This window comes from Sinocyclocheilus grahami, unplaced genomic scaffold, assembly GCF_001515645.1.
Source record: "Sinocyclocheilus grahami isolate Dianchi unplaced genomic scaffold, SAMN03320097.WGS_v1.1 scaffold1225.1, whole genome shotgun sequence".
NCBI classification, from domain to species: domain Eukaryota; kingdom Metazoa; phylum Chordata; class Actinopteri; order Cypriniformes; family Cyprinidae; genus Sinocyclocheilus; species Sinocyclocheilus grahami.
This window is the reverse complement of record NW_015506404.1, coordinates 397836-420680: the sequence shown is the minus strand read 5'-3', so window position 1 is coordinate 420680 and position 22845 is coordinate 397836. Positions and strand designations below refer to the sequence as shown.

The window sequence follows — 22845 nt, the reverse complement described above, 5'->3', positions numbered from 1 at the left end:
GATAAACATCATTTTTCACACAGTAACTTTGGTAATTGTGTTCAATGGCTGAGATTGATGGATATTAACAATTTGGGGAAACAGTTGTTATAGAAATAAGATTTTTTCAAATATTTACTTATTAAATAATATAAAATATTTTAAACCATATATATATATATATATATATATACATATATACACACAATACACACACTTTTTATTATTAATCTAATATGAATATATTGATAATTTTTTTATGTATATATTACAAAAATATATATATAAATGTGTGTGTGTGTGTGTGTGTGTGCGCATGCGTGTGTGTGTGTGTGTGTGTCTTAATTTTAATGTAAACTTTATAATTATATCAATATATCAATATACAACAAAATATTAATTTACAGTTTATAGTAATATATATGATTCATATATATCATATATGTATCATATTATTATAATATTACTAACATACTGCACATCATGCTATCTCAATTTTATTTTAGATCATTTATCTGACTTTATTACTCCAAAGAATATGAGATTTATTAGCAAACTTGATTTATATACAAATTTGTAGCCTGTATAGTTTGTGAAATATGAATGAAAATGAAGAGGGTGAATTATATGTTTAGTTGACGGTCAGATGTTGGTCAGACTCGTGCTCTGTCGGGTTTAGAGCAGATTATTGAACTCATCAAGTCACCGCTCATCCACATTTAGCCTCAGACGCCTGAGCTGTGAACACTCACACGTCCACTGGACCTGAGTGAAAACACCACTGGAATCACTGCTTTCTTCCCCATCAGCGGCTGAGAGAGACCTGCCACATGCACACAGTGAGTAATGGCTTTATCAGGATAGAGTCAGTAGTTTTGTTTGTATTTATAGTCATTGACTCTGCTTTGATGTTGGGCTGCTGTATGTTAGTGTTTGGTCACAGAAAGGTCAAAGGTTCGAACCCCACAATGGTTGATACATTAACTGTCCACACTGTGTTCATCTGTCAGCTTTGCATTAAAAATGCATTGAAATTGAAGTGAGATTAAGCTGTGCATGAGCATCAGTGCAGGTCAGGAAGGACTAGAGGAAAACGTGCGAGAGCTTAATAAGTTTATCTACATTAGTGGCTCTTAAAAGGTCTCAGGGGTCAATTACTGCTGTATTTATCGAAACTGTTACAGGTGGTTTAAAAACCGCATGCTATGAAGTGAAAAGCTCAAATGAGCTGATCAGAATTCAAAATTTCACTCAATCCCTCATATAAAATGAGCGATTGTACCTTAAGTTTCTGTCAAAATACCATAGTTACTCACAGAAACTTGCTTTCTGTCATTTCATTTTTTTAATATTTATTATGACAGTGATGCTAATATCATGTTTGGACAGTTTTATAAACAATTCTCACATAGAAATGGCAAGTGACGTTTTATTAAATATGACATTTAAAGGCAAGAAAAACTGAAATAGTAGCTATATACTCAAATAATCATTGTTTTATTATATACACACAATACACACACTTTTTATTATTAATCTAATATGAATATATTGATAATTTTTTATGTATATATTACAAAAATATATATATAAGTGTGTGTGTGTGTGTGCGCATGCGTGTGTGTGTGTGTGTGTGTGTCTTAATTTTAATGTAAACTTTATAATTATATCAATATATTATAATACAACAAAATATTAATTTACAGTTTATAGTAATATATATGATTCATATATATCATATATGTATCATATTATTATAATATTACTAACATACTGCACATCATGCTATCTCAATTTTATTTTAGATCATTTATCTGACTTTATTACTCCAAAGAATATGAGATTTATTAGCAAACTTGATTTATATACAAATTTGTAGCCTGTATAGTTTGTGAAATATGAATGAAAATGAAGAGGGTGAATTATATGTTTAGTTGACGGTCAGATGTTGGTCAGACTCGTGCTCTGTCGGGTTTAGAGCAGATTATTGAACTCATCAAGTCACCGCTCATCCACATTTAGCCTCAGACGCCTGAGCTGTGAACACTCACACGTCCACTGGACCTGAGTGAAAACACCACTGGAATCACTGCTTTCTTCCCCATCAGCGGCTGAGAGAGACCTGCCACATGCACACAGTGAGTAATGGCTTTATCAGGATAGAGTCAGTAGTTTTGTTTGTATTTATAGTCATTGACTCTGCTTTGATGTTGGGCTGCTGTATGTTAGTGTTTGGTCACAGAAAGGTCAAAGGTTCGAACCCCACAATGGTTGATACATTAACTGTCCACACTGTGTTCATCTGTCAGCTTTGCATTAAAAATGCATTGAAATTGAAGTGAGATTAAGCTGTGCATGAGCATCAGTGCAGGTCAGGAAGGACTAGAGGAAAACGTGCGAGAGCTTAATAAGTTTATCTACATTAGTGGCTCTTAAAAGGTCTCAGGGGTCAATTACTGCTGTATTTATCGAAACTGTTACAGGTGGTTTAAAAACCGCATGCTATGAAGTGAAAAGCTCAAATGAGCTGATCAGAATTCAAAATTTCACTCAATCCCTCATATAAAATGAGCGATTGTACCTTAAGTTTCTGTCAAAATACCATAGTTACTCACAGAAACTTGCTTTCTGTCATTTCATTTTTTTAATATTTATTATGACAGTGATGCTAATATCATGTTTGGACAGTTTTATAAACAATTCTCACATAGAAATGGCAAGTGACGTTTTATTAAATATGACATTTAAAGGCAAGAAAAACTGAAATAGTAGCTATATACTCAAATAATCATTGTTTTATTTATAAAATTTTAAAATAATTTTTTACAGTGTTAACAGTGGCATTTTGTTCATGTTTGTAAGGCATGTTTGGTAAGGTTGAAGTTATTTATAGGTTACTCTATTTGTAGATCAACTGTCCTTTCATTAGATGTGAAATGGTAAGAGATAATCTGTTAGTATTCATTTAGATATTGTGTTTTATGGGAGATATGAACAAAACAGATGTCTATGCAGCTTATCTAAATCCTCTTGAATGTTTAAGGAATTAATTTCTTTCCCTGAAACCTGCTTGTAGCTCAATTTATGTGAGTCTGCAGGTCCTAGTGATTGTGTGTGTGTGTGTGTGTGTGTGTGTGTGTGTGGGGGATTCTGAAGTTAGAGTTAACTAATCTCAGATAAACAGATGGTCGTCTTTCACTGCCACCTGTTACTAAACAGAGCTGAACGTCTGCGTGCGCGACTGCTGAAATCTGATTGGTTCCTTCAGAGGAAGTCGATTTAGCCAAAATATTGACATTTTGAAAATTACTCTTTTTTTTTTTTTCCATTTAGGAGCGCAAAAAGTTATACACTGCACTTTTAAAGGGCTCAAATATTGAAAAATCCTTTTTAATCTTATCTTTTGAGATAAAAAAGTTAATTGTATTTCTGATGTGAGAAAACCAAAAACCTCATCAGTGACCTCTCATTGGTTTTGATGACAACCATGTAAAGGTATTTTGTAATTAAATATATACATATACTGTATATGTTATATATATATATAATTACTGTGTGTTTATATATATATATAAAACATATACAAAATATGTAATAAATTTGTATTATATATTAATTTAATTAACTGTATATATTAGCAGTATTGTTGTTTTGAAATTTATATATGTATATATGTCTTATTTATTATTATTTGTAAAGTTATTTTTGTTTAAGTATAATATATTTAAATGATGGCATTGCATTATATATATATATACACACAAATAATAATAATTAATTTAATATTTTTCAGTATTTTTTATTATTCTTTATTTTATTATTTTAATAATTATTGTAATGATAATGTATAATTAATTGTATTAATATTTCATACATTATAATATATTACACAAATAATTTATATATATATGTGTGTGTGTGTGTGTGTGTGTGTGTGTATATGTATATATATATATACTGTATATGAAAGAAAATTGCAATACAAATTACAGCATTTGTAGAAAGTGGCTTCTGTTTTGTTGGCATTTGTTTCAGGGAATCAGGAAATCACAACTGCATCAATGTCTCCTGCTCTCAACTCTTGTAGTTTATTGTAGTTTACTGTATCGACCTTCACTATAAAACAGCCATGTTAACGTTACACATGAACGGTGACATGACGGAGGACTCGGGTGAGATGGACACGGACAGTCCTGCCAAACTCATCGCTCAGTGCTGCAGTGAGCAGACCGAGAAGATCCGGGATGATCCAGAGGAAGTGATGATGATGAAGGAGGAGGAAGAAGAGGCTTGTGAACTGACTCAGGACACCGATCTGAACTTTTCTTCGTGTCTCACATCGGCACAGAGCAGCACTGAGGCCATTTTTGATGGGATGGATGTTGCAGAGGAAGCCAAGTCAACATCAGAGGAGAGGAATACAACAGGTGAGAGACAATTCGATGATGGACAGCCTGAAAAAGCATCACGTTTCGGGGTTTTGATTAGTATAAAATAGCTGATAGCACAATAATAAGCTGAAAGAAGAAAGAAATGAAAACTTTTACTAAGCAAGGATGCATTAAATTGATCAAAAGTGACATTAAAGACATTTATAATGTTACATAAGATCTCAATTTCAAGTAGCCAGCACAACTGTTTCAACATGATATCAGCAGAACAGAATGATTTCTGAAGATCATGTGACACTGAAGACTGGAGTAATGAGATGCTGAAAATTCAGCAGGGATCACTGAAATCAATTACATTTTAAAATATATTCAGATTGAAAACAGTTATTTCAGAATATTACTGTTTTTAATGTATTTTTGCACGTTTAATATCAACATTTTAAATATTGTGACTACGCCGCTTACACTAAACAGCAGTGATGTGTTCACCTCTGCACTCGTGAAGAAAAGACTCTTAACCTCAGGTTCCTCGGGTTCCTCGGGTTCCTCAGGAGGATTGTCCCTGTAAGAAGTGCACTTGTATCCCTTAACAAGATCATGTTTACTAGTGACAGATGTTGATATTTCACTTCACAATGTTGGCTTAAAGTGCAAATTGTGCAATGTTTGGGGCAAAAACAATGGTATAACATGCAAATACTGTGGTACATTAAAAAGCCTTAAAGGTGAAGTGTGCAATTTTTGATATGAATAGAATAGTTTGCATAATTGTTTACAAATATATACTCATTCTTGTGTCATTCCAAATCCATAAGTTGCTATTGTTTTAGTAGTAGATCTAGTATTCCAGTAAAGTTGTCTTTACTCAGGTAGTTCAAGTTGTATTCGAGACTTTAAAGAACCATTTGAAGTTCTACAAATCATTATTTAGTAATCAGACATGACTGGAAAAGTCATTTATTAAAAAGTACATGGAAACCATGTCACACATCCAATAAAAACAATGGTACTTTTTTGTTGTATAATCATCATTGTAAAAAATTATATGATGTTTTCCATTACTTTGACTTTGACTAAAATAATTTAACCAATTGTAACTTCATTTGTAAGTTAAATCAGATTCAACTAAGATTTTAAAAAATATATATTAATTGAAATGACTTGTATGTCCAATGTGATGATACTTAAACATTTAAGGCATGCAGCTTTTAAATCAGATGGATTTTTTTATAATGTAGCACTAATGTTTCTCTCTTGGTGTTGTCAGAGCTGGAGGACTTGCTGGACTCTCTGCAGCATCTGCAGCTGTGTCTGACGGATGCTGAGAGTCAGCAGGACGTTCTGCTGCTGCTGGAGCTGCTGCTGCAGTCAGACTTCCAGCAGGCGTTCATCATGCACCGCAGTGTGGCTCAGAGCACAAGACACCTCCATCCGCCGTTCCCGCTCACCGCACAAGCACAGCAGCTCAGAGACGAGGTACAGCTCTCAACACATTACCAGACCAACGTTCAGATTCAGCTGCATTACTGACATGCTCAGAGCGGAATAGCACTTACAGAAGCCCAGCTAACGAAAATATGTTCTAAGAACGTTTGCTAACGTTCTTGTGTAGTTACGAAAACATTATTTCTGAAAGTTCTCTGAACATTCAAAACATGAATTTTTTTCAGCGTTTAAAAAAAATATATATATTTTTCAGACATTATAGGAACATTACTTTGGAATGTTCTGAAAAAAGTAGTAAAATTTTTTTAATGTGAGATGAACATCCAACTACAACATCACATAAAAAAAATACATTCCATGAATGATTTATAAATAAAGCTGTTTTGTTAACATTTTGAAAACATTTATTTATGAAAATGTTATTTCTGAATGTTTTTTGATTATGCAAACATTAAGGGAAAAATACTTTTTTCAAATATTATGGATATTAAATTATTTGTATTTTTAAATATTTGTAAAATATCAGACAAATGTTCAACTTAGCATTTCAGTTAAAAAAACGTACATTAATGAACAATTTATGAATTTATTTTTTGAAATTTCTGAATGTTCTCATTCAAATATTTTTTTTTTTTTCAGACATTATAGGAACATTACTTTGGAATGTTCTGAAAAAAGTAGTAACATTTTTTAAATGTGAGATGAACATCCAACTACAACATCACATAAAAAAAAATACATTCCATGAATGATTTATAAATAAAGCTGTTTTGTTAACGTTTTGAAAACATTTATTTATGAAAATGTTATTTCTGAATGTTTTTTGATTATGCAAACATTAAGGGAAAAATACTTTTTTCAAATATTATGGATATTAAATTATTTGTATTTTTAAATATTTGTAAAATATCAGACAAATGTTCAACTTAGCATTTCAGTTAAAAAAAGGTACATTAATGAACAATTTATGAATTTATTTTTTGAAATTTCTGAATGTTCTCATTCAAAATGTTCAGTTTTTACATGTTTTTTGGTTATGCGAATGTTAAGCCAACATTCCATTTTATAAATTTACAAACATCATGGTAATGTTAGTTTTGAATGTTCTCTAAATGTTTTGAAATGTAGTGACATTTGAAAAATGTTGAACTTTGAACTAAAACATTTTAGAAAAACATTCCATGAACAATATTTTTATCAAATTGGAAATTGAAGGCCTTGTCAAACGGGTTTCTTTGTGTGGTATGATATTCCCTGCGTGTGCTCTGTTGCATACTGCACACTTGAAGGACGTCATTTGCTTGCATGCTCTGTATGTTTCAGAAATAGCCATTTTTTTTACTTGCTTATTCTGTCCAATGCAATGCAATAGCACGCAACTCTGCATGCTTAGAAGTATTTAAATAATAAAATAATAAGCAATAATAAGCATAAATATGTAAATCACTCACAAATAAGTAAATTAATTACATTTTTTTAAATAAATTTTTAATTAGTTATCGTTATCTATATTTTCCTGTATTCAAGGAATTATACACTATACTGTTGAAAAGCTTGGAATTGGTATGATTTTTAATGTTTTTGAAAGAAGTCCCTTATGCTCACCAAAGCTGTATTTATTTGATCACAAATATCGTAAAAACAGTCATATTCTGAAATATTACACTTTAAAATACATAAATGTGAATCTGTTTTTTTGGTGTTATTTGTAGTCATTGTACTTGAGCAAAGGCGTCTGAAGTGCTTATTAAGGACGTGGTAATTTGGTTGATCTGCCCTGTGCCAAAGCATGTAGCTGGATGAAGCTGGGTTTGTAATCCGTCATTGGCTTATGGACTGAGACAAGATACTAAGACAAGATCCTGGAGGCCAGAATGAGATCTAACGGATTATTACAGTCACTGTATGTGTGTGTGCTGATTAGGTGTTTAATGCAACGCAGAGAGGTGTTAGCGAGCTGTTTCATCACGTACTCAACGTGAAATAACATTCACAAGACTTTTCATTTCTGTAATGTGATATTTCATTGGAAAACAGAATATTTCACTCAAAAAGAATGTATCCATTTGACTGGATGTTAGATACCATATAGTTGTAGACGTTTCTTACGCTAAGAAAATGTATTATATGATTTTTTTTCACCCAAAAATGAAACTTTGCTGAAAATGTGCTCACCCTCAGGTCATCCAAGATTAGGATGAGTTTGTTTCTTCATCAGATTTGGAGAAATGTAGCATTGCATCACTTGCTCAGCAGTGGATGCTCTGCAGTGAATGGGTGCCGTCAGAATGAGAGTCCAAACAGCTGATAAAGACATCACAATAATCCACACCACTCCAGTCCATCAGTTAACATCTGGAGAAGTGAAACTGTGTGTTTGTAAGAAACAAATCCATCAAAAATCCACCCACATATTTGTTTAGAAAGGTTTTGGCTTTGTAAACGCAGCTTGATCTGTGCAGATTTCTCTCCTGATTCAGACCAGAACACTTTTTCACTGGAGGAAGCGTTATTACGGATTATGAACTTTGAATTTAACAGCGTCTTAATTATAGAAGACATTATCTCAAGACACTAATTGATGGACTGGTGTGGTGTGGATTACTTATGAATATGATGTTTTTATCAGCTGTTTGGAATCTCATTCTGACGGCACCCATTCACTGCAGAGCATCCATTGGTGAACACTTTTCCAAATCTGTTTGGATGAAGAAACAAACTCATCTACATCCTGGATGGTACATTTTCAGTAAATTTTCATTTTTGGGCCTAAAATCTGTGCATAATATCCGTGGGTTATTTTTAATGAGCAACAGTCATAGTGATGCTTGTCTAGATGTTGCTGTACAGGTCTAGATGAAGCTCTACTCATCAGTGTTGTTGACTGCTGTTCTTGGTCTTCAGGTGGAGAGTGTCCTGCAGTCCAGCAAACACACTGAAGCCACAGAACTCACAGGCCTGCTGTCGTCACCACACCTGCAGGTAAATCACGAGGAATCAATCTCACACAACATCTGCATCATTCTACTGAAGTTTGATTGGACACACATCCTTTGACTCCAGCAATAAGGATATGGGAGTTTCTCCTCCCATTTAAAAGCTGATAAGTGAAACGGCCAGAAACATTTAGTCTTTAAAGGCAGGACTTTTTCAAAGCATCAACCCAGCTAACAGTGAACATTCCCACAACTTTCCCTAACATTTTTTAAAGGTTAAATAAATGTTAAGACAAAACGTGCTTAACGTAATATTTGTGGCATGTTCTTATAACCTTATTAATATTTGCTATAAGCTGTCATAACGTTGAGAGAAAATCAAAATTCCTGTAATGTCCTTAATGTTATTTTTCCTTGAACGTTCTCATAATGTTGAGAGAACGCATTTTAAGAACAACATTCTCGGAATGTCCTTATGATGTTCTTTGACAAACTTTCTAAGAAATGTTTTTGTAACGTTTAAATAGCATTATAATCATGACAAGAAAACTGGACATTTTGTTGCTTTAGGAACATTTCAAAACAACATTCCCACAACGTTTTTATAAGCTAAATTTACTACCTGGGAAAATGATACTCCATATCTTCAGTTTTACATTTTCTGAATCTAAAAATTGCTGCTGCCACCTAGGATGTTTTGAGTGGTTGCTAGGGTGTTGCTATGGAGTTTCTAAAGTGTTCTAAGTGTTTTAAAATGTTGCTAGGCCGTTACTAGAGGCTCCTGGGTTGTTGCAAACATTGTTAGGCTGTTCTCTGATGTTCTCTGTTTGATTGGGAGTTGCTAGGTGGTTGCTAGGGTGTTGCTAAGCAGCTTCTAAGGTGTTCTGAGTGGTATAGCATGTTGCTATGCAGTTGTTATGGTGTTCTGGGTAGTTGCTAGGCTGTTGCTAGTTGCTTGATAGGATGTTCTCTGTGTTTGATAGGGAGTTGATAAGTGGTTGCTAGGGTGTTGCTATGCAGTTTCTAAAGTGTTTTAAAAATGTTGCTAGGTAGTTTCTATGGTCTCCTGGGTGGTTGCAAGCATTGCTAGGCTGTTGCTAGGGTGTTCTTTGTGTTTGATAGGAAGTTGATAAGTGGTTGCTAGGGTGTTGCTATGCAGTTTCTAAAGTGTTCTAGGTGTTTTAAAAAATGTTGCTAGGCAGTTGTTAGGGTTTCCTGGGTAACTACAAACATTGCTAGGCTGTTGCTTGGGTGTTCTCTGTGTTTGGTAGGGAGTTTATAAGTGGTTGCTAGGGTGTTGCTATGCAGTTTCTAAAGTGTTCTAAGTGTTTTAAAATGTTGCTAGGCTGTTGCTAGGGTGTTCTCTGTGTTTGATAGGCAGTTGATCGATGGTTGCCAGCATGTTGCTATGCAGGTTCTAAATCGTTTTAGAATGTTGTTATGCGGTTGCTGTAGTGTTCTGCCTCGTTGCAAGGGTGTTGCTAGGCTGTTGCCAGGTAGTTGCTACTGGGTGTTCTCTGTGTTTGATAGGTAGTTGCTAGGGTGTTGCTATACAGTTTCTGTGCAGTTATCTGTTGCAAGGGTGTTGCTAGGCTGTTGCCAGGTAGTTGCTATTGGGTGTTCTCTGTGTTTGATAGGTAGTTGCTAGGGTGTTGCTATGTGGTTGCTATGGTGTTCTGCCTGGTTGCAAGGGTGTTACTAGGCTGTAGTTGCTATAGGGTGCTTTCTGTGTTCACTAGGGATTTTCTCCTCCCATTTAAAAGCTGCTAAGCCTTTTATTTTGTTTTCAGAAATATGCATGATGATATGGTTAGTTGCAATTTATTGTTTGCATCTTTCTGTCTGCAACCACATCAGGCCACACCTGAACTAGTGATGTAGATGCATAGTTGTTGATCAAAGAATCAAGACCTGATTTGTTGTCTAACATATTCAGGCCCAAAACAAGGGCGTGAAAACAACCTCTCCATGTGTCTATTTGTACACACCACAGGTTAGATCCAATTAAAGGCCTTAGAAACAGATACCTGCCACAGAACAGGGCACAAGATGATTCCCCTCCCCGCAGATATTCAGCCCTCCTGCTGCGTTCTGTCACCACACACAGCGGCTGTTTAAAACAGCACAGCTCTGTTATTCTTCATATGGTATAAATGCATGAGGAGGTAAGAGGTGATATGATGACTGACAGCACTGTGGGAGATTATGGCAGGTTTATGTTCAGGTTAAACTGTGCATCGCGTTTGGCAGAAACTGATGTTATTATTGCAAGGTACGAGACACCTGTCACCTTCACTGAGGTAAAGCACCAATCCTGTGGTCGGGACAGAGTCTCAGGTTAAATGACATGGGCGGGAACTTTTTTGGGTGCTTCTTAGCTTAAAGATGTTTGACTGTTTGCTTGTTTAAATTACATTTTAAAGCATGGCTTTTTTTCAAAGCATATGGTTATTTTACGTAACTTGTTGCCAACATAATGCTAGGGCGTTGTGAGTGGTTACTAGGGTGTTGCTATGCAGGTCTCAGGTTGTTCTAAGTGTTTTAAGATGTTGCAATGTGGTTGCTGTGGTGTTCTGGGTTGTTAGTCTATTGCTAGGGTGTACTCTGTGTTTGATATGGAGTTGATAGGTGGTTGCTAGGTTGTTGCTATGCAATGTCTTAGGTGTTCTAAGTGTTTTAAAATGTGGTGTAATTGCTTTGGTGTACTAGGTGGTTGCAAGGGCATTGTTAGGTTGTCGCTAGGTGGTTGCTAGGGTGATCTCTGTGTTTGATAGTTGGTTGCTAGGATGTTGCGATGCATTGTCTAAGGCATTCTAATTGTTTTCAAATGTTGTGATGTTGTGGTGTAGTTGTTATGGTGTTCTGGGTGATTGCAAGGCATTACTAGTAGCTGTTATAGGGCATTTTCTGAGTTTGCTAGGGAGTTGCTATTTAGTCACTAAGGTGTTCTGAGTAGTATAACATGTTGCAATGCGGTTGCTGTGGTGTTCAGGGTGGTTGTAAGGATTTTGCTAGGTAGTTGCAATAGGGTGTTTTCTGTGTTTACTAAGGAGATGCTAGATGTCTGCAAGGGTGTTGCTAAGCAGTTGTTATAAGTTTTTGAAATTGTTGCTATGCAATTGCTATGGTGTTCAGGCTGGTTGCAAGGGTGTTGCTAGGTAGTTGCTATAGGGTGTTTCCTTTGTTTACTAAGGAGTTGCTGTGTGGTTCTAAGGGTGTTGCTATGCAATTTGTTAAAGTGTCCTAAGTGTTTTAAAATGTTGCTATGCAGTTGCTATGGTGTTCTGGTTGATTGTAAAATAGCTGCTAGTGTGTTTAGGGTGTTTGCTATACAGTTGCTGAAGTGCTATGAGGGTTTTTGTTGCTGTGCAATTGCAGGGGTGTTCTATTTGCTACATGGTTTCTGGGGTATTACTATGCGGTTGCTAAGGTGTTCTGGATGATTCCTTACTGGCTCAAATCAAAAGAGTCGATGCTGACATCTCCATTCACCAGTGTTCATGTTCATGGCTCTTCCTCAGGCCCTGATGGAAGCTCATGACTGTATTGCCGAGCAAGAATTGGATGTCGAGACTATTGAATCCGTGGACCAGGATGAAAAGACAACCAAACTGGTTTCCCTGGAGAAAACTCGTGACATGCCTTTGGTAAGTGTCTGTGTTATTCATCTACATAATACATAGTCTCTAAGGGCCGCATTGAATATGTCACTGTAGTTTCTGACGATGTGTTTGTTGTACCGCTACACCTTGACATTGTTTAGGGTGTGACTGTTCGGAACGAACATGACCGTGTGATCATCAGTCGGGTGGTGAGCGGCGGGCCGGCTGAGAAAAGCAACCTGCTCAGTGAAGGAGATGAAATCCTGGAGATCAATGGTGTTCCAGTTCATGGAAAAAGTGTTAATGATGTTCACAACATTCTGGTGAGATCCAGAAAGTCCTAAACTCTTTGAAACTTACTTTACCAAAATAATTTGTTAATATAAGGTATACTACTGCTCAAATAAAAAATAAAAAAAAATTAGAGATCGCTCTTATGTTCATGAAGACTTTATTTATTTGATTTAAAATACAGTAAAAACAGTAATATTGTGAAATATTATTACAATGTAAAATAGCTGTTTTCTATGTGAATATATGTTAAAATGTAATTGATTGCTGTGGTCAAAGCTGAATTTTCAGCTTTATTACTCCAGTCTTCAGTGTGATATGATCCTTCAGAAAACATTCTAACATGCTGATTTGCTGCTCAGAAAACATTTCTGATTATTATCAGTGTTGAACACAGTTGTGCTGCTTCATATATTTTGTGGAAACCATGATATATTTTATTTTCAAGGTGCTTTGATGAACAGAAAGTTCAGAAGAACAGCAGTTATTTGAAATATTTTGTAACATCATAATTGTCTGTCACTTATGAACAATTTTATGAACCTTGGTAAATAAATTATTACTTTCTTTTCTTTCAAAACAATAAAATCAGTTTACATCTGTGTTCTTCTTGTTTTTCTGTAGTCCTGCATGCATGGGTCCCTCACGTTTCTCCTCATCCCAAATTCTCAAAACAAAATATCTCCTCACCGATCAACTGTGGTATGACTTCATCTGTAATTTCTTCATTTTCATTCCTTCTTCTGAATGTGTGTTTAGGCTTGTCTTCAACTCTGTTTCAAACCCTAGTAGGCTTCTTGCCACAATGCATTCTGGAATTGCCTTGTGCATTAGTATACTTGTGAAAAATGTAAGATAGTTTATGAGGCTGATACCTTTGATAACTACTATTTTGAATAGATTTTATGCTTGGTAGCAGCTCATTAGGGTTTGGTACAAAGCTTATACATAAGCTTTGTCCTGGTCTCATCGTTCTCTTTCTTTACAGATGCATGTGAAGGCAAACTTCAGCTATGACCCATCTGAGGACCCATACGTGCCATGCAGAGAGCTCGGCCTCTCCTTCCAAAAGGGAGACGTCCTAAACGTCACCAGCCAGGACGACCCCAACTGGTGGCAGGCGTACCGGGACGGACATGAGGACCAGAAGCCCCTTGCTGGCCTTATACCTGGTTAGAACAATTAGCAGAGTGCCTGCTGAATTACAGGATAGAGACATAAAAAAGTGCATGTGAATCCATTGAAAAATAATTTAATGTTTTGCTGAATAGGGCGACATACAATGATATTCATCATGCATTTGCAATGAATTTACACTTTTTATTTGCCAATTAAGTTTAACTCTGATTCAATGATTATAGTGTTATTTTATTATTATTTAAATAGTATTATTGTGTTTATTTATATTTTAAATTTGCTTTTTTAATATTTTCTATGTATATATATATATATATATATATATGTTGTAAGTTATACGTTTTTCAAATTTTGTTGTGTGCTGTTCTTATTTTTATTTTGTAATTATATTAATCTAATTAATAATTCATATTTATTTAAGTTTTGGTCAAAAGTCAGAAAAATATTGAGATATACTTTTGCCACTATTGCCATGTGTCATTTTTTTTAACACTGACAGTTTTGGGGGTTTTTTCAGAGCAAATAATACAGTCTTTCTCTAACTAGTTGCATGTCTAGTACCATAGTAAGACAAGATCATCAGTGGTCATCATCTGTTGTGTTCTTTCAAGGGAAGAGCTTCCAACAGCACAGAGAAGCCATGAAGAAAACCATAACAGACAGAAATCAAGAGTATAAAGGTGAGCTGGACCACATCTGTCTGAAACTCACTCACTTCCTGCCAGAAAAAAACTTCTATAGAGACACAAACAGAAACTTTGAGCTTTCATCATCCTTAAAACACTCAGACGTTGCTGTTGATGTTGAAGTTTGGTGTCACTGATAACAGATCTTCTTTCCTCAGGGAAACTTTGGTGTGCAAAGAAAGGCAAAAAGCAACGGAAAAAACTCTTGTTTAACCCTAGTAAGAATATCGGTGAGTATCTGCAGAATTCTTAAAAATGAAATCAAAATTGAAATTCATCCTTAATTGACCTAATTGTTCCCGCTGTTATTTTGTTAGTCATCAGTTCTAGTGCAATGAAAATGCTGTGGGTGGTTGCCATGTTGTTGTTGTGCAGTTGCTAGGGGTTCTTTGTGGTTTCCAGTGTGTTACTATGCAGTTGCTAGGGTGTTCTGAGTGGCTTTTTGTGTTGCAATGCGGTTGCTATGGTGTTCTGAGTGGCTCCTAATGTTGCTATGGAGTTGCTAGAGTGTTCTTAGTCATTTCTAGTGTGTTGCTATGCGGTTGCTGGGTGATCTGAGGGGCTGCTAGGGATGCTATCCAGTTGCTAGGGTGTTCGGAGTGGTTTCTAGTGTTGCTATGCGGTTGCTAGGGTGTTCTTAGTGGCTTCTATGCAGTTGCTAGGGTGTTCTTAATCATTTCTAGTGTGTTGCTATGTGGTTGTTGGGTGTTCTGAGTGGCTTCTAGTGTTGCTATGCAGTTGCTAGGGTGTTCTTAGTGGTTTTAGGGTGTTGCTATGCAGTTGCTAAGGTGTTCTTAGTGGCTTCTATGCAGTTGCTAGGGTGTTCTTAGTAATTTCTAGTGTGTTGCTATGTGGTTGCTGGGTGTTCTGAGTGGCTTCTAGTGTTGCTATGTGGTTGCTAGGGCGTTCTGAGTGGTAGTTTACTGGTGCAAATCCAAATGATCCACTGTAATTCCCTTGCTATGTCTTGAGTGCAAGTATAAAGTTTTTTCCTCTCGTTTTAGAGTGAATTTGATTCAGCTGATGGGTTTGAGGTGTGAATGGTTTCGGGTGGGTGAAAGGCTGAGGATATAAGAATCGTTAGCTAACTGACAGACGTTCATGGAGGGAGGTTTCTTCTCCTGCAAGACGGGCTATAAGAAATAACAATGAAAGCATTTCTCACACCCGAGTTGCAATTTGCATTTAAAAACAGAAGGCATGCTGAGAAGGAACACGGGTTTACCTTTAGCTTTTGCGATCCAGTGTTTACCTTTTTTCTCATGTTGTGGACATTCATTGTTTGGGAATTTCTTTGAAAACTCTTGTTGAGCTGAGTTCAATAGCCCTGGTATAGATTAATGAAATGTATATTTTGCAAAAACTCATCAGTAATGAATATTTGTAATTGTTCAGAGCATTACACGGAGGATATCCTGACCTATGAGGAGGTGGCACTGTACCATCAGCCGCCCAAACGCAAGCGCCCCATCGCTCTGATTGGTCCACCTAACAGCGGACATGATGAACTGAGACAAAGACTGCTCTCTTTAGAACCTGACCGATTCGCTGGTGCTGTTCCACGTGAGATTATGCTTTTTTACAACTTTGGCTTAAAGTTGTTTAACATGACAGCCAAATTACAGGAGGAGGCACAATGGCTCGCTTCCAAAACCTAGTGAGCTGCATCGATATTAAAATTAAATGTCATAAGAGACTCATTATATTGTAATGCTGTAAGATCATACTTATGTGGGCAGCTTTCCTAAGTTTTGGAACGGAACTAATAATTTAATTACTGAAGGAATAGTTTACCCAAAAATGAAAATTTGCTGAGTTTGTATCTTCATGGGAACAGATTTGGAGAAATGTAGCATTGCATCACTTGCTCACCAATGGATCCTCTGCAGTGAATGGGTGCCGTCAGAAAAACATCACAACAATCCACAAGTAATCCACACCAGTCCAGTCCAGGGATAACTACTGCTACTATAACTACTCCAGTTAAATGTTTGTAAGAAACAAATCTATCATTAAGCCATTTTAAACGGTCACTTACGCTTCCTCCAGTGAAAAAGTCCATCTCATGTTGTCTCTCACATCAAAATCCACCCACATATTTGTTTAAAACTGTTTTGGCTTGTAAATGGTTCTTGATCTGAGCAGATTTCTCTCTTGATTCAGACGCAACGTCTTTTTCACTGGAGGAAGCAATATTATGGATAGAGGATTCGGTTTGAAGTTAAAACGCCTTAAAGGGGTCATATGATGCGATTTCAAGTTTTCCTTTCTCTTTGGAGTGTTACAAGCTCTTGGTGCATAAAGAAGATCTGTAAAGTTGCAAAGACTAAAGTCTCAAATCCAAAGAGATATTCTTTATAAAAGTTAAGAGTCAACCACGCCTACCTAAAACGGCTCGTTCTAACACGCCCCCACATGTCTACCTCACTATGTGGGAAGATTTGCATAACGCCGCCCAAATGTTCACGCAAAGAAAGAAGGCATAACTTTTATTCTCGCTGTAGTATTGTTGCCGCCGCCATGTCGTGAAGGCGGTGTGCTTCGTTGTGAAAGCACGAAAAACAAAAAAAAACTACTTTTGTTTGGTCTTCCAAAAGAGGACGATATCCGCTTCGTCATGCCTAGAGCTGATCCGTGCTGGTCGCTGACGAAATACATCAACTTAGTGCTGTGGATCGCAGGATCGGCTTTCACCGTGGCTCCGGCCGGGACACGGCATCACAGTATGGTAAGGGGCGTAACATTTCTGTCACACGCTTGAGGTATTCAGCCAATCACAACGCACTGGATAGCTGGCCAATCAGAGCACACCTAGCTTTTCAGACTGATGAGCTTTGTAAAAATCGACGTGTTTCAGAAAGGCGGGGCATAGAGGAGAAACAATAATGTACAGTATGTGGAAAATAATGTGTTTTTTGAACCTTAAACCGCATAAACACATTTCATTACACCAAATACACAAAATAATGTTCTTTTTAGCAACATCATATGACCCCTTTAATGATGGATTTGTTTCTTATAAACACACAGCTTTTTACTTCTCCAGATGTTAACTGATGGACTGGAGTGGTGTGGATTACTTGTGGATTATTGAGATGTTTTTATCAGCTGTTTGGACTCTCATTCTGACGGCACCCATTCACTGCAGAGCATCCATTGCTGAGCAAGTGATGCAATGCTACATTTCTCCAAATCTGATGAAGAAACAAACTCATCAACATCTTGAATGGCCGTGAATGCTGAAGTTTGCCTTTTCAGCAAATTCAAATTTCTGGGTGAACGATTCCTTTAAGAAAAACTGGGTTGCATATACAATCAGGAATTAAAGCATACAAACAGACATTTATTTATACACAGCCTACTGTTTTGCATTGTACTTAGATGTGTTTTTGAACATGTGTCACAGACACCACACGAAAGCCCCGTGCACATGAGGTCAACGGCAGGGAGTACAACTTTGTATCACGACAGAGCTTTGAATCTGACCTGGCTGCAGGGAAGTTCACCGAGTCTGGCGAGTTTGAACAGAACCTGTACGGCACAAACACGGATTCAGTCGGACAGGTTGTCAACTCTGGAAAAATCTGTTTGCTGTGTCTGCATCCCAGGGTAAGATGGAGTAAGAACTCATAATTGCAATTACCAAGTACAACGTGCATGGAATTGGTGTGCCGTATGTGATATAAATAAAAAATAAGCAATCTGAAAAGGTCAGTAATTAATATGCAATGTGCAATAAAAGAGTGCAATTCAGAAATCACGTGACCAGACAAAATAAGAAATAAAGGAAATTATATATTTGTTTATTAAAATGGTCAAATGTATACAAAAAGCTGTGCAAATATGATGAACTACACAACTACATTCTACAATTGTCACTTAACTTAAGCAGTTTTTCTTATATGCAGCATTATGAAAAAGAGCAGTAAAAAACAAACAAACAGCAGTTTTTTATTTATAAATTTTTTACATTATCAAATCAAACAAAAAGGCAAGGAGCAAGAGTCAAGACCGCACTAAACAAGAGTGCTTTTATATATGTGGTTCTAAAAGTATAAATAAAAGGGTCTGCTTTCACGTCGCATAACTGATGATCTCAGCCTGTCGTTCGCACGTCACTCAAGATTGTGTTCCAATCAGAGACTGCGATGATCCCTACGTAGCGGCGGAAGGCGGGGCTTATGGAGAGCGCTCTGAACGCTGTGAGCCTGCGCGCATGTTCTGCACCGTCTGAACCCGGTTTAGTTTTCTTCATCTTTTCTGCTCGAAATGGCATCGGCGGAGGATGTCGGAGCGAAAAGGCAAATGTTTTATGAAATCGAGTGCGTTATAGACGATTGCGATACTGAAGTTGGATACAAACCCCTGTCAGACAGCGACGAGCTCGACGATTCGGCGGAGGAGGAGGAACCTCGGGAAGAAGAGTGAGTAAAACGTTATGTGTAGCGTTTTTACCTGTTGTGGGGTAGAAAATTATCCTTTTATTGCTTAATGCAGAATGCAATTCTTAAAGTTAGATGGGGAAAACAGTGCTTGCAAGACACCAAGCATAGTGTGAAAAATAGAGTAAAGCACAAACACGGATTCAGTCGGACAGGTTGTCAACTCTGGAAAAATCTGTTTGCTGTGTCTGCATCCCAGGGTAAGATGGAGTAAGAACTCATAATTGCAATTACCAAGTACAGCATGCATGGAATTGGTGTGCCGTATGTGATACAAATAAAAAATAAGCAATCTGAAAAGGTCAGTAATTAATATGCAATGTGCAATAAAAGAGTGCAATTCAGAAATCACGTGACCAGACAAAATAAGAAATAAAGGAAATTATATATTTGTTTATTAAAATGGTCAAATGTATACAAAAAGCTGTGCAAATATGATGAACTACACAACTACATTCTACAATTGTCACTTAACTTAAGCAGTTTTTCTTATATGCAGCATTATGAAAAAGAGCAGTAAAAAACAAACAGCAGTTTTTTATTTATTAATTTTTTACATTATCAAATCAAACAAAAAGGCAAGGAGCAAGAGTCAAGACCGCACTAAACAAGAGTGCTTTTATATATGTGGTTCTAAAAGTATAAATAAAAGGGTCTGCTTTCACGTCGCATAACTGATGATCTCAGCCTGTCGTTCGCACGTCACTCAAGATTGTGTTCCAATCAGAGACTGCGATGATCCCTACGTAGCGGCGGAAGGCGGGGCTTATGGAGAGCGCTCTGAACGCTGTGAGCCTGCGCGCATGTTCTGCACCGTCTGAACCCGGTTTAGTTTTCTTCATCTTTTCTGCTCGAAATGGCATCGGCGGAGGATGTCGGAGCGAAAAGGCAAATGTTTTATGAAATCGAGTGCGTTATAGACGATTGCGATACTGAAGTTGGATACAAACCCCTGTCAGACAGCGACGAGCTCGACGATTCGGCGGAGGAGGAGGAACCTCGGGAAGAAGAGTGAGTAAAACGTTATGTGTAGCGTTTTTACCTGTTGTGGGGTAGAAAATTATCCTTTTATTGCTTAATGCAGAATGCAATTCTTAAAGTTAGATGGGGAAAACAGTGCTTGCAAGACACCAAGCATAGTGTGAAAAATAGAGTAAATAACTCCATATAATCTAAACTAATGCACTAATATATGAATCATTTTAAAACATCTCTATCTATCTATCTATCGAGAGAGAGAGAGAGAAAGAGTGTTACATTATAACAGTTTTTCTCGTCTGCGAAATGGGCAAAAAACCGGAATGACGTCATCTTGCACTCAGGGGCGTGTCCATATTTTGCTCCAATTAAATGTATAGGAATGTCCAGTCCTCTAAATATTGTGACCTAAGCTAAAGGCTATTGGATATTCAAAAAAAACAAGAAAAAAGGGACGTGCCTTGATGCACCCCATTCCAAATTGTTCAAAACTGCTATATTTATACAGGCAACTATGTATAATTGGGAAAAGATGCAATGATCATCTGTGCCCAAGAAAGTCTATAATACATGGAGGAAGCAGTCAGTTTCTCTATTAATTATAGTCGACAAAAGGGTCTGACACTGGTGAAGCATCGTTGCTATGCAACAAAAACATCAATCTGCTATGGGAACTGTGCGTGTATATGCTGTTTGCAAAAAATGCACCGCTTTTTAAGGGGAAAGGTGCTTCTTGCCGCCAAATGGTATGGTTATAGCATTGTTAACAAGTCAAACTTTGACCCTTTTTTCCCATGCCAGACATAGTGCAGATCATCAGCAGAATGCATTCTCTTCTTTTATGATAAATTAAAATGATTGCCAGACAGGGAGCATTTTCTAATTAAAGAAAGTTTTATTGGGATTCATATATCAATATGACTATAAAATGATAATGATTATTACTACTAAATAAAAAATAAACAAAATAAGGAGTGGTGCTGCTATTGTAATATTTCACTGTAATATAAAAAATTGGATATTTAAAATATAAAATATAAATTTATTTTATTTTACAGTATAACTGTAAAATTACCGTACTAATCCATAAATTTTTTTACATTTAGTTTACAGTATAATGTATTGAACCCTGTTTCTGCCACCAAAAAAAACAAAAATCTCACTATTTTGAATTTTTCTTAGAATTCTGCATATTTATCTCAAAATTCTGACTTTTTTTCTCATACTTTTTTTATAAGTTTACATCTTGCAATTTCTTTTTTTTTTTTTTTCCATGCCACAAATACTTGCAAGTTTATATTTCACAATTTGGGCTTTTTTAGCCACGTAGCGTTATATATATGCAGTGAATGCATTCAAAAACTTGCTCCGCAAAATGCTGTCTAATTGTCTGTTGTCTAATCAACAAAATCCATAAACATATGGAAACATAATTTTTTGTCAGCATTGCACTGCTCTAACATACAGTATTAATTTTTATTTTTTTGTGTCCTAAAAAGGTCTTTAAAAGCCTTATAAATATCAGAACCTGCACCAAAATGCATATTCTTGTTCAGTTTGGGTCTCTGAATAAATTTGAGGTGTTTTTTCCTCCTGGAGTACAAGTCCTATATATTATCCTATATCATACTGTATGAGCAATAAAAGCCTGATGTATCAAATGTGATACTCAACTAAAACACATGCAAACTTATTTATTTTGTCTAAAGGTTTAGACAAATAGTCTTTTATTTTTTAACTATTATTTCATGTAAGGCTTTATAGGGTTGACCCAGATACTAGTTACTAGTTTTCAGTTGTTGTTATTGTGGCCACTGAATTCATGCATATAAAGTGTGTTTGTTTTGTATTACAGTCTTGATTCTGGTGACGATTGGAACCCTCTTCTAGAAAGTCCGGATCGTTCAAAATCAACTGCATCAGCTCAATCTCCAAGAATAGGCAACCCCCCTACACCCACATCATCAGGACCGATAGACAAACTCTCTATATCCACATCTGAACCTGCTTCTAAAGCCACGCCCACACCCACTTTTGAAGCCACCACTTATCCCGCCCCTGAAGCCCCTCCCACGACCAACCATAATTCCACTCCCGCGCCCATCCCTAGTCCAGCACCCACATTACCACGAAAGAGAGGCCGGCCCCGAAAGCATGCCTTAAAACCCAACCTCATACTTAAACCAACCCCTGATCCTGCTCCTACAACCCTCCCAAATTCACTACCAGCTGCTGATTCCACTCCCGTAACCATCTCCGATCCCTCCGCTGATCCCATTCCAGCATCAAGTTTGGATCCCGCTCCCAATCCCTCAATCTCCATCAATTCTGAACCCAATCCCAAACCTGCTTCTACATCTGAAGCTATGCCGCAACCTGCTTCGACCGAAGATAAACCGAAGCTCGTCGCAACTCCTTATTCACCAAGACTAACCAGAGGCAAGTCATCATCTGACTTGGATTTACCTTGGACGAAAGTTGACAGTAAGCCAGATAAGTGGCTTGACATCACCAATGAGGATGAGGAACCGCTACTACCAAATTTCTCTCCCAAGCGACCTCCAGGTCCACAGCTCACGACAGACAGAACGTATACACCCTTACAGTTGTTCCAACTCTTTTTACCCAACACTGCAGTCAAGACAATCGTCCGAAACACCAACAACAATGCCGAAAAGAGAGTGAAAGCTGGAAAGAAGTTCGTCTGGTTACCTCTAACCATAGCCGAGTTCTACTCGTATGTGGCGTTAGTTGTCTACATGGGACTGGTGAAGGCAAAGTCAATTGCAGACTACTGGGCGAGAAAACGAATGTACAATTTCTCGTACCCGCAATCCATCATGTCCCGAGCAAGATTTCAGGCCATCTCCTGGAATCTTCACCTCTGTGATCCTCAAGAGGACGAGGAGAATAATAAGAAGAAAGGCACCACGGGTTATGACCGGCTGCTCAAAATC

The 22845-nt window shown here is 36.9% G+C and overlaps 1 protein-coding gene across 5 annotated transcripts in view; it reads left to right on the top strand.

Annotated features, from left to right (window-relative positions):
* Positions 1-715: 715 nt before the first annotated feature.
* Positions 716-22845, top strand: part of LOC107568213 (MAGUK p55 subfamily member 5-A-like) — a 34392-nt gene continuing 12262 nt past the window's right edge. Inside the window, exons 1-13 of one of the 5 annotated variants that reach the window (XM_016254146.1) lie at positions 2015-2117; positions 4015-4406; positions 5638-5846; positions 8721-8798; positions 12274-12399; positions 12516-12677; positions 13270-13347; positions 13634-13817; positions 14394-14462; positions 14627-14698; positions 15864-16031; positions 17875-18032; positions 19066-19110. In XM_016254146.1, coding sequence (XP_016109632.1) covers positions 4109-4406; positions 5638-5846; positions 8721-8798; positions 12274-12399; positions 12516-12677; positions 13270-13347; positions 13634-13817; positions 14394-14462; positions 14627-14698; positions 15864-16031; positions 17875-18032; positions 19066-19110 — 1647 coding nt within the window. In that variant the 5' untranslated portion in view covers positions 2015-2117; positions 4015-4108. Of the gene's footprint in view, positions 819-2014; positions 2118-3402; positions 3475-4014; positions 4407-5637; positions 5847-8720; positions 8799-12273; positions 12400-12515; positions 12678-13269; positions 13348-13633; positions 13818-14393; positions 14463-14626; positions 14699-15863; positions 16032-17874; positions 18078-19065; positions 19111-22845 lie in introns of those variants that run through there. The other 4 variants (XM_016254144.1, XM_016254147.1, XM_016254143.1 and 1 more) reach the window with 4 other exon arrangements.